Source organism: Ptychodera flava, chromosome 20 (genome assembly GCF_041260155.1).
Source record: "Ptychodera flava strain L36383 chromosome 20, AS_Pfla_20210202, whole genome shotgun sequence".
In the NCBI taxonomy this organism is placed as follows: domain Eukaryota; kingdom Metazoa; phylum Hemichordata; class Enteropneusta; family Ptychoderidae; genus Ptychodera; species Ptychodera flava.
This window is the reverse complement of record NC_091947.1, coordinates 13,647,108-13,664,532: the sequence shown is the minus strand read 5'-3', so window position 1 is coordinate 13,664,532 and position 17,425 is coordinate 13,647,108. Positions and strand designations below refer to the sequence as shown.

The window sequence follows — 17,425 nt, the reverse complement described above, 5'->3', positions numbered from 1 at the left end:
TGCAGAGGTAGATGGCTCTAGGATTACACAGTCATGTATTTAGCCTTCTAGGGGAAAATGTCACAAAAAAGTTTATTGTGTGTCTGTGTACATGCAGGTTTCTCAAGAAGCAGATGCCAGGAGGAGAAATCAGACAGCTCAACCCAGTCATGCAAACCAATGCAACCAAAACGATGAAACTATGCCAGTAAACAGGCAGCAGTACACCACTGCTGCCAAGTCTTCAAAAGGGTTCAAAGGTCAGGGTCAAGGGTCATCAGGCCAGTATGCCCCGATGGGAAGTGACCTACCGTTCGGCATCAATGATGACTACAAGTATGGCTTGAAAAGCAGGCCCCCAACAAATGCAACGAAGATACAGGGTAGACCAAATTCTGACGGACATTACACTTCTGAAGATGAACAAATTTTGTCCTTTGCGCAAAAAGTGGTGAAAAGTAAACCCAATTACAGTGACAGTAGCATGCAGAAGGTGCCCAATAGAACTGAGGTCAAGGTCGAAGTTCACAGGGTCAGCACTGACGCTTCAGGTGAAACTGAAGGTCAAAAAGGTCAAGGTGACAGGAAAACACAGACTACAGCAGTGACACCATACCCAGTTGTGGTTACGGATCAGGCTCGGGAGATTCCCTCATCAGTGACGAGGAAGCAATCATATCAAAAGCCGGAAAGATGCAAGGTCTCTCAGAAGAGTCTGAGAAACTCAACAACAATGAAGAAGATATTTACAGTCAGCAGGAGTCTGACACAAGAACTGCCCAGGAAGATCTCACAACTGACGCAGTTGCTGGCACAGCTGTTGAAAGCAGTACGGAGACTGGCATTGTATGTGGTGAACGTGATTCATCAGAGAGGACCACTAGTTCAAATCGTGCCAGCACAGATGAGGACGTCGAAGAAAGTGCAACCACATCAAAAGATGCACTCGAAGGTGCACTGACCGGTGTACAGGACAGCAGTGGTAGCTTCACCAGCACTCTCCAGGACATGACAGACTCTGCTGAGATGAAAAATGAAAGGAGGGGTGAAGATACAGAGATAGAAAACCTTGAAAACGATGAGATAACTCAAATATCTGCCAATGCCAGTCAGCATCCAACTCCTGCCATAGACCGCTTCTCAGCATGCAGGACACCGCAAGACGGGGAAGTTGAAGTTGCCGCAGTTGAGGGAGGAGAAGTTGAAGTTGCTGCAGGGGAGGGAGGAGAAGGAGATGATTTGGACAGAGAAGGAGAGACTGAACAATCAGGAATGGAAGATGAGGAGGGGGAGGGGGAGGAGGATGGAGAGAGAGTACTGCCAATCACCAGCTCACTCGTTGATGTCATTTGTATGATCAAGAGACTTTCTTCTTTCGTTTCAACGTTGTATGAAATGCTATGCCCGGTCCACGAGTGTTCAGACCTGTGCATGGTGAACGGTGCCGAGAGCGTGGCACATTTGAACGCCATGGAAACCATCAGTAAACAAAACTTGATGGCTGCTCAGGAGCTGTTTCAGAAGATGGTTCAGGTTTGTAATTTGAATCTTTTTTAACCCTTTCACCACCATGGTTTGGCCCAACCCATCGTTATCATTGGTGAGTGTGCACCTGTTTACAGGGAATCAGGGGGTGGACAGGTACTATGTCAGACAAAGTATCTGTACACTGAATACATTTTTGTCTTCAAAGCTGTGCTTTTGAACTTACCACTAATTGCTTCCAAACTGCAAAATACTGTTCATTTTAGGATTGTACCCAAGTATTTATGTCACTGTTTGTGTTCTGTCAGATATCAATGATAAAATATCTTATTTTCCAGGCTTTCTCAAGTACTCTATGTATCTATGCAGACAATTTACTCTCCATGGATGTGTGTGCAACGCCGCGAGTTATAGCTCTGAAACTTCTTGGAAGACAGGTAAATAATCATGAGAAGTTCTTTGAAGAAAAAAGTGTTGTGTTGTCTTTAAGCAATAAAGTACCCCATTCTGGCCCATAATGTACGAAAGCAAACTTTGTGTGACATAGTGTATGAGGGGAAGACGAGTACATTATGGAGTGTGAAGTTTGCTTAAATTTTCTGTTCCACAATTGGAGCAGATCTGTCTTATGCTGTTCTTTCCAACCACACAAGTTGCATAGAATTCTGTGATCAGTTAAATTTAACGTCAACAATAAGTGTAATATTCATGTCTTTGTTATTTTTTTTTCAGCTGCTCCAACATCTTCGATGGGATCGGAAAAATAACCATCTATGGGGATGTCGTCACATGGCTGCTGGAATCAATACCTGTTACCAGTATGTGTCCAGGGAATCGCAGTACCTCTGTGATAGCTTTGAACCTGTCACTGAAGAGGTGAGGAACACGTGTAACTAGGGTACTTTCAGTGTTTGAGTTTCCATAAACAAAATTTGTGAAATTTTCAAATCTTTTCTGAGTCTGATCAGACTAAAACTTTTTCAAACTTTTGTGTTATTTTTTTATAACAGATGTGTAGTCGTATCAATAATGTGGCTGACTTGATCACGCTGATACCGATGTTCCATTCAATGTTATCCCAAGCGATACCTATGTTTGAAGACATCAACCAAACTAGGTCAGAAGATTTCGTCTCTGATTTGGAAGGTAAAGTCAAAGTGTAATGAATGAAGTTGTGGCTGAAGTGCACTGCTTAAAGATTTCATAGTTCTAGATAATGCTGAAATTTATTTTACTTTAGCCCCGGTGGTAGAGAGAGGAAAAGTTTTTTCAAAAAATGACAGCTAATCAAGTTTGAAATCTTGGAGTAGCCAACTGCGTCATACATTGTTGTTTCAGTGGTGTTGTTAGAACTGTGTATTTAAAGTGCATGCGCATGTACTGCAAGCAGATTTTGGGTTAGGTGGGGAATGTAGTAAAGGAGTCTGTTACAAGAAAAAAACGGCAAGCTTCACAATTTGTAGTTGTGGTGCATATGGATTCTTTTATCTTTAAGGTAGTATGCACCTCGAAAGTGAAAGACTTAAACTTTTGCTCTAACTTTCCTCAAGGAATCTTTCAATCATTCTCTTTCAAAATCAAGAATAAAAATAGGGGGTCACCATGCAAATTTTGGTAATAGAGAAACAAATTACCCAAGATTTACCGATATTAGAAATTCAAAATGGCCGCCATCCCTGTGTTAACTCTATGAAGAAAAATAAAAATTTTTGAATTTCGAAAAACTAAGCCGGTAAAAAGTTTTCTTTCACCAAGAACTTTAAAATGAACCCCCACATGTGGTATATCAGAAGAGAATTGTAAAAGTTTGAGAGTCTGAATGCCTGTCCCCGAGGTGCGTTCTACCTTAAAAGCAACAAGATGTTTTGTGCACATTGGGAGAATTCGGTAATTAGGTGATAAAATGAGTGAACTGCTCTAATCTTTAATGTTTTAGTGTTTTTTGTACAAAGGTAATTACGTAAAATTCTACATATATTATCATTCATAGTTGTGTCATCTTTCCAGACTTTGTGGTTGTTGGTGATGTCCCACACATACCAACATCAATGACAGACGACGACGAAGAAGAGACATCGTCAGCAGAGAGCACCACATCCACTAGTTACCATAGCAACAGCAGTACTACAAGGAGGAGAAGCCAGCAGACCAGCAGAGAGGCAAGGGCAAGTACTTCCAGACAGTCATCCAGTGAACTTGGCAATGTGAGAGCTTACAGAGACAGGGAGTCACTGGTTGACCTTGTACTTGGACACTGTGAGTGGCACCTGAACTGCGTCAAAGACAGCCTTATAAACCTGCTAGCTGAGAAGGTAAGTAGATGAATGACATGATGGGCTGGTGAAAAAGTCAAGGTTATAGAATATCAGTTAATGACTTCTGTAGCCACAGTGTGAACTGATGATTATTTCAACTAGTAATAAATGTTCACTGATGACAATGGATGTTGTTAACTGTCAACTAGTGTGATTTATATTTGCAATGAAATGATTTCTATAATATCAACTAACTGTGTCTATTTTAGCTGTCAAATATTTTAATGTTAACTAGTGATTTCTGTAATGTAAAGTAATGATTTCTGTAACATTATGTCAGCCATTGATTTCTGTGAGGTCAACTTGTGATTTCTGTAATTTCAAGAAATGGTTTCTCAATGTCAACTGGTCATATGTAAAATGTGATTTATGTAATGTCACGAAATGATTCATAATGTTGACCAATGATTTCTATAATGTTGACATCGGCATTAACTATCACCATTTCAATTTTCCAGATAAATCTATTTTTCAAGCAAGGATTGTCACTACTGGTGGAGCTGGACATGGAAGGTTTTACCATTGAGAAGAGACTCAAGCCACTGACTGAATTTCTGACCAACCACCTTGAAGCTCTTTCACAGTGGCTCTATCCAGACTGCTATGACAGGGTCCACCTGGTTCTATGGTATTTTATTGCCGAAGTATGTATGATACACAAAATCAATTATTTAAGGATGTGTTTGGTTCTGAAGCAAGGCTGTCTGTTGAATCACAGTGCCAATAGACAAAAGTGGAAACTCATCGCAATCCAACATTCATTGTCCAGTAAATTTGAATTGTAATGTAGGACACTTTGTGGTAGGTCACGAAGGACAAAGCTCATTGGCTCTGCAAAATAATATTTAATTAATTTGATACTTTTTACATATTTTATTCTTTTCAGAACTCAGGACAACATTTTAAATTGTACAAACCATAAACTCACATATTTTTTTTTGTAAACAGGATTTTGAACAAGAAGCATACAAACTGAAGAAATTTCACAACAAAGCTGAGGAGAAAGCCATGCTGTTATTGCAGGCATTGTCAGTAAGTTGTGTGATTTTTACTCTATTCCGGCTTTGATGTGTTTACCTCATGTTGCTGGGATACTGTCTTTTGCAGTGATAGTCATGTGAAATAGCAGTCCTCAAGAGAGAATGCACAATTTACATCTTTTGTCTATTAGCTGTTTGATGCACATACATGCTGAATGCTGAACTGATAGGTACAATCTGTAGGCATGTTGACCCTACAGCATCTTGTCTGTCCAGTCTTGGTCAAATCTGACTCTATGAATGTTTCAGGTTCAGATAAGAGAATATTTCGTGATCTAACAAGGCTATAAGAGCAATTCGGTACCATCAGCAGAAATATATACATGCGATTATCAAAGACTAAAGCCCCATTAGCTGGATCTTTTTGCATTGTTTTTTGACAAGTTGGTTTGAAATCATAAGCAGCTTATGTAAAAATGCTTTCGCAAGCGTGACGACAGAACATTTTTCAAACATAAGCAACAAATGTACAACTTGGATTTTAACAACTAAAGAAGTTTTGACATGTGAGTGAAATATGGCCGTCGTGAGCAAGTGCACAAAAACGGAACAGTTCACTGAATCCATTGCCAAGGCAAGAATTGAATCAAGACAGTTTGGCTCAATAACAGGAATCAAAAATATCTCTCTGAAGTTAGGATGATATTTTTGACCGACAAAATGCAGAATGATACAGCTTACTGGTCTTTAATGTCTTAGCATTCATGAACTTTATAATTATTCAGGGACAGTGTCACGAGGTTGAAAATGACCTGCAGTGATGGTCATCATATTATCATAAGCAATGAAGTGTCAAGTGTCTGACCTTTGCATTCTTTGTGTAGGTCATATCACCATAAAACCACTGATAAATGGTATACTTTTATTACTTGTACACAGTATATGATAGAATTTATCCACGATGGCGGTCAAGGTCTTCCAATAGATCAGCTTATACCTCCAGCTGTAAGTATACGCTTCATTAACCTGTTCAAGCTAAAGTCCCAGTAAACAGATCCACACTCATCAATGATAACAATGGGTTTGGGTTAAACCATGGTGGCAAAAGGTACAATCAATCATTTTTTTATTTTAAACACTCTGAAATTGCATTTGCTGAAAAATTTCAACAACTTTTGTCAACTTCGTAGGGAATGTTGGGTCAATTTCATGCTGATACTGAAAATTTAAAAAAAAGTTTTTTTTTGAAATGATTATTTTGGCTAAAAAGCATTCATTTAGCATACTGTGCTCCAATATGTTGCCACAGATGACATGTATAAACCACATCCCATTTTTGTGCTACTGGAGTATCAGCGCCATTGTAAAAGAAAACAAGGCAACTCCGATGTTTAAACTTTGCAGTATTATGTTTGTGCACATATTCTGGAAAAGACTGATTGGTTGATTTCAGTTTTATAGATAAATTTTTACTGTATATCTGATTATACATATATTAATAATCAACTAGGACAAATAATCGTGGACCAATTTTGCTGATTAATGCTGCAGACTGTTTTCATGTCCTCAAGTGTGTGAGCAAAGCTGACCCCAAATTATGTCCAAACATTGCAGTTCATCTACTGAGCAATCGGAAATTGATAAATTAGTTACAAAAATGTAAAAAAAATAATGTAGATTATGAAATTATGACTTTGTTATGATGTTGCCAAGTTCACGGAGCAAACATACTATGTAATTTGCACAGTTTAATTGGAGCTCAGATTTGCATGAGTGGGTCTTTTCTCCCAGACACATACAATGTAAACACGCATGCAGACCAATTTTCACAACATACATTGACAAACCTGTACACATGCTACATCCATGTCAAAATAATTATGTGCATAGTGTGCGTACACTTTCAGCATCCTGGAGTGTATGCATGTACTTGGTATCTGCCATGGAAATGATATTTCGCTTTCACTGTTTTTATCATCATTTGGGGTACTCAGGTGACGCTATAACTTCAACCACATACAGAATCAGTTATCATATGTTAACTGAAACGCCCACGTTGTGCATACATGTTTTACATCTTGTAATGTGAGACAGCTTATCTATAAAATTGTGTCATATTATTTGTTCAGGAACATGTGATGCAGTTACTACAGCTGTTCAGCTGGTCAACCAAGAAACTGATAAATCTTTATCACCACCTTGTGGCAGAGGTGAGGGTTTTTGTTTTTTCAGTAATACTGATATCAGTTTCATAGTATTTAATCTGAAAAAGTTAGAGCCCCCTTTGACATTTTGCGAAATAGAAATACATCAACATCTGACGGAGAAAATACCAAACTCTCCATATATTGACACCATACGTCAAGCAGACGTTCTTTTCACAGATGTCAGGTTTGTGGAGGTTGTTCTACAGAGACCAAGAAAGAAAATCTTTCACAACCATGCAGGTTTTTATCTTCAATGTGTGTGTAAGCATAATAATGTGGAATGATATAGGGACAGTTAATGACAGTATTTGACTGTCATGTCACCTTTGACCCTAGGCTCTCTCACAGTCCCGATTGGCTATGAGCTACGACACCCCTCTCCTTGTGCCCTCTAGAGGGCAGCACTTCAGTGTGAAGCTGAGATGAGAAGCTATGTAGCAAACAACAGGCTGTGAATGAATCAATCCATTTTTAGCTCATTTCTGAATGATAGAATTAAACTAGAGTTGATCTCTTCTTGCATCTTAGTACATTGTTCTATATTGATCAATCACTGAATCATACTTAATGTGTTTTTCTCAGAAATCTGGAGATGGACAAACATCTGAAAACAGTCTCCAGGTACCTCCTAGAGAATTGCTCCAAAGAATGAGATACGATCTGCACAACATTCGCAAATGCTTCACCGGCAAACAGTTGGTGGACTGGATTTTGAAAAATTACACAATACAAGGTACTTTTGAAAACCTTAGAATTTTATTTAAAAGGCTACTGTACTTGAAAAATTACAGGGTACAAGTTGAGAAACTCCAGCTAAACCTGCATTCACAAGGGCGCCCTCTACAGGCATGTTGACAATTATGCCTCAGAATCACAACAATCTGTTTTGTAGCTGTTTGTTTCAGCTTTGAAGAAAAATGGCATATTTGATACCATATAATATTGTTCTTTCTGAAAAGAATTGAAACGTACAGTATCCTTCTAATTTTCAAAAAAAATTATTTTAATTTTTTTAGAGGGAAAAATTGTAATTTTGGCAATTTTTTCAGTATTGATGTTATTCAGTGCATTAGCTACGACTTCTTTTTCTACTCCCCACAACATATTCAAATACCCCTATTCTACTTGTAGCCTGTTCATATGTAATGTCCTTTGTGTTGATAAATGAATTGAATCCTGATATGAATTTAAATTGCAAGAATTGTAATGCTTTTGCTGTACATGTACAGATTGTGTTGATGAACAAAAATTCTTGACTTCTCTTCATTAGGGATTCAAACATAAAAATGTAGTGCTCACAGAGAACAAAAACACTGATAAAATGCGGCCAAAAGCTTGAGCTATGAGAGCTTTGAGATCAAAATTTTGTTAAAGAAATTGTACCAACACCATGAGATCATCTTTAGTTGTCAACCAACATTTTCAATTTTACACTGTATGTGAGTTCACAGGCAGAGTTCTAGCATAATGTGATGTTGTAACTTTTTGCTGTAATATCGCATTGATATCATTTTTGTGTTTTAGTTCCCAGTACAGAAGCAGACACCAGCATTGATATTTGCAGTGACATTGACGGAGCCATGCAGTTAGCTCAGAGACTACTTGATCTCAATGTCATCTGTCCAACTGTGGATGAACTTTCCTCCATATCAAGTAAGCCTCCATCATTGATGTTTCCTTTGCGTAGTGAAACATTTCAATCAAACATTGATATTTATCGTGTTTGGTGTGAGCATTTGTCAGCAACAAAATCCACGCCATTGGCGAAATCTTGTTTCCAACTCTCGATTGGTTTTGATATTTGCAAACTTGTCACTGCAGTGCTAGTTTACTTTATATTTCAGCTGGTCAGAGCATGTTAACGTATGAAATTGAAAAACTGAAACATTTGCACAACAGAACAAATTATCATGGCTTTTTATATGTTGTAATTCTTGAATTCAGGTTTCATGTGATTTCACAGATTGAGGGGCAAATCCTGAGTTTCTTTTCTGCTGATGGTGAAAATGTCTGAGAGACACTCATCAATAAACATTTGGAGACAAAAAGGAAGTGTGATGCATTGTCCCAGTGGTCTGTTTTCTTCCCTGCATTGTTTGTAATTGTTCGTATTTGTTATTGTTGGTGTTTGACAGTTGAACTTATGAAGTATGAAAAACAAGAATGTTGTCATCATCATTTCAGATCGCCTTCAAAACCCGAGAGCGGAGAGTGCATCTCCATTAAACTCTCCGTATCCAGAGATCTCAATCCACTCAGAGCCGAACACAATGGGCCGTCACCGATGGACAAGTTCAGAGTCAGAAACCAGCACCTTGAAGAGAGAGCGGACATCAACTTTTGGCACTGAGGATACTCGGAGCGAGGAGAAATTTACGGAAGGAACAGAGGAGCAGAGGGGAAGTGGAACGGAAGAGGGGTCAGTAGGCGATCTGCCAAGGATATCTGTGGACACTGCTACCGAGAAGAGCGTGGAACATTTGAATGTTATGCCACAAGAGGGCGCTGTTGCTCAGACTCCAATTGATGCAGTTGCCATTGGAAAAGAAAACGCTGAAGGCAAAACAGAGAATACGATTGGTGTTTTAAGGTCTAGGCCAAGTAGTGTAGACACTTCTGCTGTGGCTGAAGATGAGAAGAATGACAGTCAACTCACAACAACCAGAGTAGAGTCAGCGGAGAGACGTAGAGAGGACTTTGCTGGCAGCAGACCGAGTCATGAAGAAAGGAATAAGAAAGACAAGCTGTCAGCAGATGGCAGTGAAACAATGGAATCGTCGGCAGTTAGGGACCAATCAGCACGGAGCAGTGATGTCAGAGATTTCCACCACGGAATACAAAGCCCTCAGAGTACAGGGAGCAGGAGCATGACTCCGGCGTCATCACACAGCACGACATCCGACAGTACAAGCCGGCATTCTGTTGAAACACATCTGTTCATGAACTCAACGGTACATCTGTACCGCTTCTGTGATGTTGACGACGAGGAACTCTACAGTTATCACAGCGACGCGACCATCTACTCGGCAAGAGACTTTCCTGGCAACACGGGCGGCAACAATGAGTGCCACCGGATAAAAGTCGGAATGCAAAACAAATCCATCGACCCCCTGTACGTTGTGACTGTGATTTTCACTAGGAAGAGAAAGGACTCTAAAGCTAAAAGGCTACTTAAACATGTTCCCAAACCAATGCTGGAATATCTCAAAGGAGAATCCTGGAATTTTGGCTGTTTTTAGGATTCAGATTAGTTTTCAGATCATAATGTAAACAACCAACACTTAACTATAATTTGGATCGTGATTGCTTTTCAAATTAACACAAGTGTAATCCAACCGCATTGATCAGAATACAGTATTTTCGACAACTCAAGGTGCATTGCATTACATAACAACAGACAAAGGAGTGTTTGTTGTGACAGACATGTATTGGTTTACTATGTCATTGAAATACTAACAACTCCCAGTTGAAGGTTGAAATATGTGCCTTAGTGACATTTCATGAATAATTAGAGAGAATTTTAGAGGGCAAATCCATAGTCCAAATGATAGTTTACATAATTCATGATAATAGGTGAAATGTACATGGAGTATAAATTCAATTGTTGCGTGATCTACTTATGTAAAGTATGGTGTCAAGGAAGTATAAATCATACAGTTAACTGGAATGGTTGGACTCTGCACAGGACTTGAATCTCACCTTCAGTGAGTGCAAAGCATCAATGTCAAGACTTCTGCATCCCGTATGTACACAGGCAGTGCTTGTGTACAGATTATAACACACTGATGCTGCCCTCCTGTTAACCCTTTGAGGGCCAAAGTCAATTTTTGTCAACTTTGTAAAATATATCTCAGTCATGTTTTTCCAGATTTTCGCTAAAATTTTGATAAAATACTGTAGACAATGAAATGTGATGTCCATTTGATCCAAAATTATAAAAGAAAATTACAGAAAGTTCATAAAAACTGGTAAAATGTGGCAGTAAAATTTTGGCGGGAAAAACTACAGCACTCAGAGGGTTAATGAAGATTACCGCTTACTAATGTAATATGGGTTTTCTCACTGCAAGACTAGCAGTGATTGATGGGAAGACACAGATTCTGTTTGTGACAATGTGTTTACATGCTTTACTCTATCATAGCAAAAAAGTCATAACATTGATACTGTTATATACCCTCACCGTGGCCAACATCAATGACTGATGCAGATATGTAGATAGTCATATCACTCTAGTCTTCTGTTCCAGTTTGTACATAGAACTGTGATATTAAACAGATGATATTGAATCTATCAATTGTCAAGATTGTCACCAGTCTCATCAACTACTCAAGATACGTCACTAATGACAGCCTGACAATCAATATTTGCCCAGCATTTGCAAAACGAGTGTTCTTATGTTTTTTATCTGGAAGTGCCACCATGTTTTGGTGAAAGTTTTTTCTTGTGCAGTTTTATCTCGAGCGTCGCATTTAACTTATCCAATGCAAAAAATTAAATATACATTATTAGAAATAATGTACAATTTTATGAATGTAATTATTTGACTCCCAGCGTTGAGGTGAATGCCAACGTGATTATATGAAATATTTACAAAATAGACTATATTTGTACATTGCAATAATGAATTAGTTAGTGAGGTGAGGTCACATTGTGGCAGATGTATATGCAAAGTTTTTATTGTTGTGAATTCTGGCTATAGAAGCGCAGTGGTTTTTGATACTGTGTAATTTTTATCGGAGAGGGTGTAATTTTATGCATTGCAAAGAATAGAAACATGGAAGTGCATTAGGACCAAACAACATCACTTTGATGTAAAATTAGAATTTTTAACTAGATTTATTGTGATTGTTTAAATTTATTCTGCATCAGAAATTTACTGTAACATAAAGTTCATCTTGACTGTAATGGATGTAAAATGTTTTAATGCATGTGAACATGAAATGTGTAATTGTTGTGATGGCCTTTTAAGGGATGATAAAAAAACATTGAGATAGTGTTAGTTTTCACAAGTATTTCATTTCACTATTTTGATGTACAAGACATTGTTGTTTGGATTTAAATTTATTGATTTGCCTGTAAACAATATAGTACTGTGTCAACATATCGTTTTACTAGGATTTGGTTTAATGGATTTCATCAGTGAGTGAAAGTAGCAAAATCAAATCCCAGTGAATAATTTAACACCTTTACAGTACGGCCAGTCTGATTGGCTGGCATGTGAGTCTTTCTTCAATGGAATTACAGTACAGCCGGTCTGATTGGCTTGCATGTGAGTCTGTCTAGGTTGGCATTGTGGACAGACTGAAAACTACTGGGACAATTCAATAATCTTATCAATGGACAAACCCATTGAAGAGCTGTTAACCCTATGAGTGCCCAAATCAATTTTTGTTACTTTTATAAAGAAAACCTATACAATTTTTTTAGATTCAAACAATTATTTTTTTTTTTCAAATATTTCCCAAAAATTTGATCAAAAATTGTACCCATTGGAGAGTAATGTCCATTTAGTCCAAAATTATCAAAAGAATTGCTGAAAAATTCATAAAAATTGGTAAAACGTTGCATTAAAATTTTGGCGGGAAAAATTACAGCACTCGAAGGGTTAAGAAAACATGATCATTTCCCAGTGCACCCAGTGACCTTCATGGGCTACCAAGATATTGTGTCATGGAATTGAATTGAGTTTGTGTAGAGTTACACATTTACCATAATGCCAACTCAGTGTAGAAGTAACAGCAATCCGATGGTTGTATTGGTTATACAGGATTTCTGTTCAATATTTTCTCACCCATTGAGAGATGTCTGGCTTGTTTGAAATCCATACTATGACTGACATCTTGTCTCACTCTTTTCTTCTCGTGAATCTTCAAATCACTGTGATTTATAAACTGCCACAGTGAGAATGTTTATCCCCAAAAACAGACTCTTTTCCCTTTTTTACAAAAAATGATAAATATTGTAGCATTTGACATTTACATTGGTGCGAATCACCAACAGACTCCAAAGTCTATGTACATCCATCTGTATGTAATGCTGGGCAAATATACTACAAGCTGCTGAATTCAGCAGGACTCTAACCAGAACACAAGGAATGTGGTACCAAATATATAATTGGAAATAGTTTTTGTATTGTTTGTACATTGGTGTGATTTACCCATAAATTGTAACAGTTTCAACAAGTTTTTATAGCTAATGTATTTTTAGGATGGAATTTTTAAATTGATTAAATGTGCTTGTTAGTCCAGAAGTAAAACTATTTTCTGTCCTTTTGTGATTCTCTCATAGGTGCATGTATCTGTGGACTCTGACATTATTCTGTAGGGGAAACAGGTTTATTACCTATCTCCCATATCTAAGGTCTCGCACGCTCCATTGCATTCCAATGGTAACTAGTTGATGACGTTGCAGGCGGCATATTCATCATTTGACTGAACTATTTTCAACTTGACAACCTCGGGATGTAAAAATTTTCAAATTACATGTTTTACACGGGAAACCCGGTTTTTAGAAAATTATGTGTGAAAAATTGATAAACCACACAACAGTGATGTAAATGTACAGTGTGCCTTTAAACCATGAAAATCGATCTTTTTAACGGATTTTCTTCTAACATGGAATGAAAGCATATGATTTTCATGTGCAAATAAACCCAAACATTTGGAGTGAAAACTGTAAGAGAGGCATGTAATAAAAAATCGATACAATTTTTTGCCTGATTACCTTTTAACCAGAAAAATTACATCAACGGCCTGGTTTGGAAGATTTCTGGCCGGTGAGAGAATATGGATGCTTTCGATAGAGTACTCTAGTTCAATAAAATAACCGGTTTATTTTTTCGAGAAAGGGAACAAATAAATAAATAACCGTTAATGGTAGGAGGTACTTTACATATTGAAGGCAGAACAAAAAGGTATAAATTCTGGAGCAACATGTCCCTCAACATTCTACCGCCCGCATTCTACCTCCTCAAAACATTGGTACCAGCAAACCATAATGTCAGAGATATGCTATAGCTCTGTCTGCATATCGGTCTACTGATCAATGAAGATCTTCATCACTGCACGTTCGAATTCTTAACTTTTTGTAGACTGATGTTTGGCTAGAAATAAATATGTAACTTGTAAAGGGGGCTCCATAATCAAACCTTTTTAATGTGAACTGAGAAGATTTTCTTTATATCTACTTAGACGGTATTTTTTTAAACTTATTTTTCGGGCCTTCATTTTAGAGAACCTGCTTACATTAGGCCTAGTGCATCTTGAAACAACGCTTCGGGGTCTGCTGAATTTCAATGAAATGGTCGTCAGTATATTTGTTTCCCTTGTAGCAGGTATAAATCCGACTCAACAAAAGTAGTACACAATTACAACAGATGAGGATGATTTCTGAAAATTCCATATTCTGATAGACTATCGTTATCACCTCTTCTTCGACATTAATACATTATCTTTTACAAAGTTAGATACATCGAAACATGAAAACTGAGATACATCGAAAAACATGTTCATGTTTCAATATTTCTATCGCCGACAAATACCTACGAGAAGTGGAGTACAAAGAGCGCCTCAAACGACAGATCTGTCACTCTGGGCCGTTTTCCATATGATCACCTCGACGACGGGAATGACGGTCGAACTGACTGATTGACATACTTTTTATTATAAAAGATAAACAATCTCCGTTTTCATTGTAATTTTTCATACCCACCTTTCGATTCTCAGATGAACGCTCACTTTTGTTGTCATTGTTTATTATCATAATTTATTTCAAAGCAAGCTTATTATCATTTTAAGGTTAGTTTTTACGAAGTAACTTATTTTTATTTTGTGTGTGTGTGTGTCTGTCTGTCTGTCTGTCCGTGTGCGTCTGTGTGTGTATCGCTCTTTTTGTAAAAGTCGAAAGTGAAGTAGATTGTCCTATTTTCACTTTCATAGGGAATTAAGATATCCGTTTTTAAAATTTGATTTCGTTTGATATGAAATTAAACTCTGAATTTTGTTGCTAACTATCCTATTCGTTTACACATCATAAAACATCGATTAAACAACGTGTAGATTTTCGCATTTGAATCAAATTTGAATTATTGCACTGTGAATTCAATTTACATTTAAATGCGATTTAAAAGCAATTAATCTGTACGGAAACACATAGGCACTACAGTTTACCCTCATCGGTGAGCATATGGACATTCGGCCAATTCCAAAGGTCATTTTGAGTTAATCATCTACACAGTTTATCTATTTGCATTGAATTTTAAGACTTTATCAAATACTGTTGTCTGAAGGCCTAACAGGTACACTTCGGAAACACGTTTTGTATGAACAACCGGCACATTTCGTCGGTTCCACAGACTCGGTGTGTAGCGTCTTCACCTGGTGATTTGATCTGAGAATTCAGCACGGGTCCGTACACGCACTCCCAGTAGGCTTGCACACTGAGTGTGCAGTGTGCACACATGTGCACTGACAATAACAAGCTACCACCCGTTGTGAGCAGCAAGCAGGCCAGGTAAACTTTACAGTACTCGCTGGAAGATATCTTCAGGCCTGATAAGTACACAGTTACTACTATGGCGGACGAATGGGCTAGAGCCAGGCGTCTGGCGCTATTCTATTTCTCCCTCCCGCTTCTGACCTTCTTCATGTGTTTTGCGTTCCCGTCCGTGTTCGGAACTGGATTGTACAACAAGAGCATTGTTGCCATGGTTTCGTGCGTCATAACCTTGGTAGGAGTCAGATCGTTGCCGAGAGAACGACCAGAACCAAAGAAACCCACACAGCGGCCAATAGCAAAAGACCCTGACAGAAAGAAACGAGATTAGAACAGCAGCTGTTTAAGATAAGGTAGAGTTCCCGCTTCAAAATTTATTTAGGATCTATTTCCGCATCTTGCTCATTATTTTCAACAGATTTTGGCACAGAGAAATGTATCACCCTTATATGAATACTCCCATTTCCTTCATTTTGTAAATCTTCTTTCAATCGTTTCTGATATGAATCTTACAACGTGTCTTTGAAATTTTAACCAATGTAAACAGACAGATTGGGGTTTTATTTACCGATACTTGGGTGTCACCGAGGATGCGAATGCCTGTAGTTCGAGCAACTGGGCACTTCTGTGAACCCGCTAGTTTTAGAAAATGTTGAACAAATGAGAAATGATACCTCACGACTTGTGAATATTCACACTTTAATGAATCAGACACAGTCTTTAAATTTGTGTGATTTTCCGAAGAAAAGGAATTTCGAAGAATTGACCATTTCTTCGGCCGCAGTATAGGGTCCGCTTATTGATCGAAAGTATAGCATAGCGCAGTAACACAAACTATAATGCGCTTTATTCCGCTTCATCTGTACATGAGTCATATTCATGAATGATGAGACCCAGTAGAAGTTACAAAGGCAATGCTTCTGGGAAGTATACCGGCGCTGACACATGTCAGCTCATCCGGATTCTTAAAATAATTTCAGCGACAAGTTAAGTCTTACATTCCACACTTTATATTAATCGCACGTACGTTTCAACAATATTGCCAATTGTTAATCAATTTTTCCAATATTTTACAGGCGAAGCAAAAATACAAAATCTGGACGATTCATCGTTGGATGAACAGATGGGTTTTCTGGTCATTGAGGAATATATCCGTCTTTATTGGACAACACACAGTGTAAATCGTTCAAAAATGTCAATTCAATTTGTAATGTTCATTGCATGGAGCAGGTACTAATACCTTTTATCTATGTGTAAATTTACAACAATTTTACATCTCCTGTATCTATTAATATTGAACCCAGGCGGATTCTGAAGGGTTTACTAATCTTCTTCAGGGGATGACCCTTTCTCAATATAAAGTCTTACATCAGTACATAACACCATTGGAACTAATTTCGGACAATTGGATGGTGAATTAATGTCGGTTTAATCTGCAAATAAAACCTCATCTACTTTTCTTTTTAAGTTACACACTTGTTTTTATGAGTAATTTGTATTATTGCAACATTCAGCTATAGGGCACCTAACACTTTTGAGAAATTTGAACATTATGAAGATCTAATTCTCCAAAATTAGTACCAATCGCGTTACATATAACGGCAGTCCTGCAATGATTACTTGAACGCAAAAACAATACAGCTTGGTTTATATGTGGATATGAACGACACAGATAGCTAAAAACATTTTTATCAGCATTAATGATGGGACTTACAGAAACAAACTCACATTAAATATGGTACGTTTAGCATTCTCATTAAATATCCCAGAGTCATTCTGATTTCAACAAAGATTCTACACGATCAACCCTATCATGAGATGAAAGCTAAGAAAAAAATTAACAAATGAAAAAGAAAGCAAGAAAGAAAGAAGGAAAGACGGACAGACAGAGCTCTTTTTATTGATCACCATCATGGAAAACATAATGTGCTTAACGCGATTGGAAGTATCTCAGATTGCAAAATTC

General features: G+C 37.8%; 1 protein-coding gene and 1 long non-coding RNA gene across 2 annotated transcripts in view; both read left to right on the top strand.

Moving 5' to 3' along the window:
• Positions 1–13,222, top strand: part of LOC139120094 (uncharacterized) — a 48,522-nt gene extending 35,300 nt beyond the window's left edge. Inside the window, exons 18-29 of the mRNA XM_070684177.1 lie at positions 98–1,512; positions 1,803–1,901; positions 2,197–2,340; positions 2,475–2,610; positions 3,472–3,776; positions 4,238–4,423; positions 4,728–4,811; positions 5,699–5,764; positions 6,889–6,969; positions 7,549–7,699; positions 8,491–8,619; positions 9,151–13,222. Of these exons, the coding sequence (XP_070540278.1) occupies positions 673–1,512; positions 1,803–1,901; positions 2,197–2,340; positions 2,475–2,610; positions 3,472–3,776; positions 4,238–4,423; positions 4,728–4,811; positions 5,699–5,764; positions 6,889–6,969; positions 7,549–7,699; positions 8,491–8,619; positions 9,151–10,205 (3,276 nt within the window). The 5' untranslated portion in view covers positions 98–672 and the 3' untranslated portion in view covers positions 10,206–13,222. The remainder of the gene's footprint in view (positions 1–97; positions 1,513–1,802; positions 1,902–2,196; positions 2,341–2,474; positions 2,611–3,471; positions 3,777–4,237; positions 4,424–4,727; positions 4,812–5,698; positions 5,765–6,888; positions 6,970–7,548; positions 7,700–8,490; positions 8,620–9,150) is intronic.
• Positions 13,223–15,239: 2,017 nt separating this feature from the next.
• Positions 15,240–16,930, top strand: LOC139120091 (uncharacterized). Its single transcript, XR_011549037.1, has 2 exons — positions 15,240–15,812; positions 16,536–16,930. It is a non-coding gene; the product is annotated as an uncharacterized lncRNA (long non-coding RNA).
• The last annotated feature ends 495 nt before the right edge of the window (positions 16,931–17,425 follow it).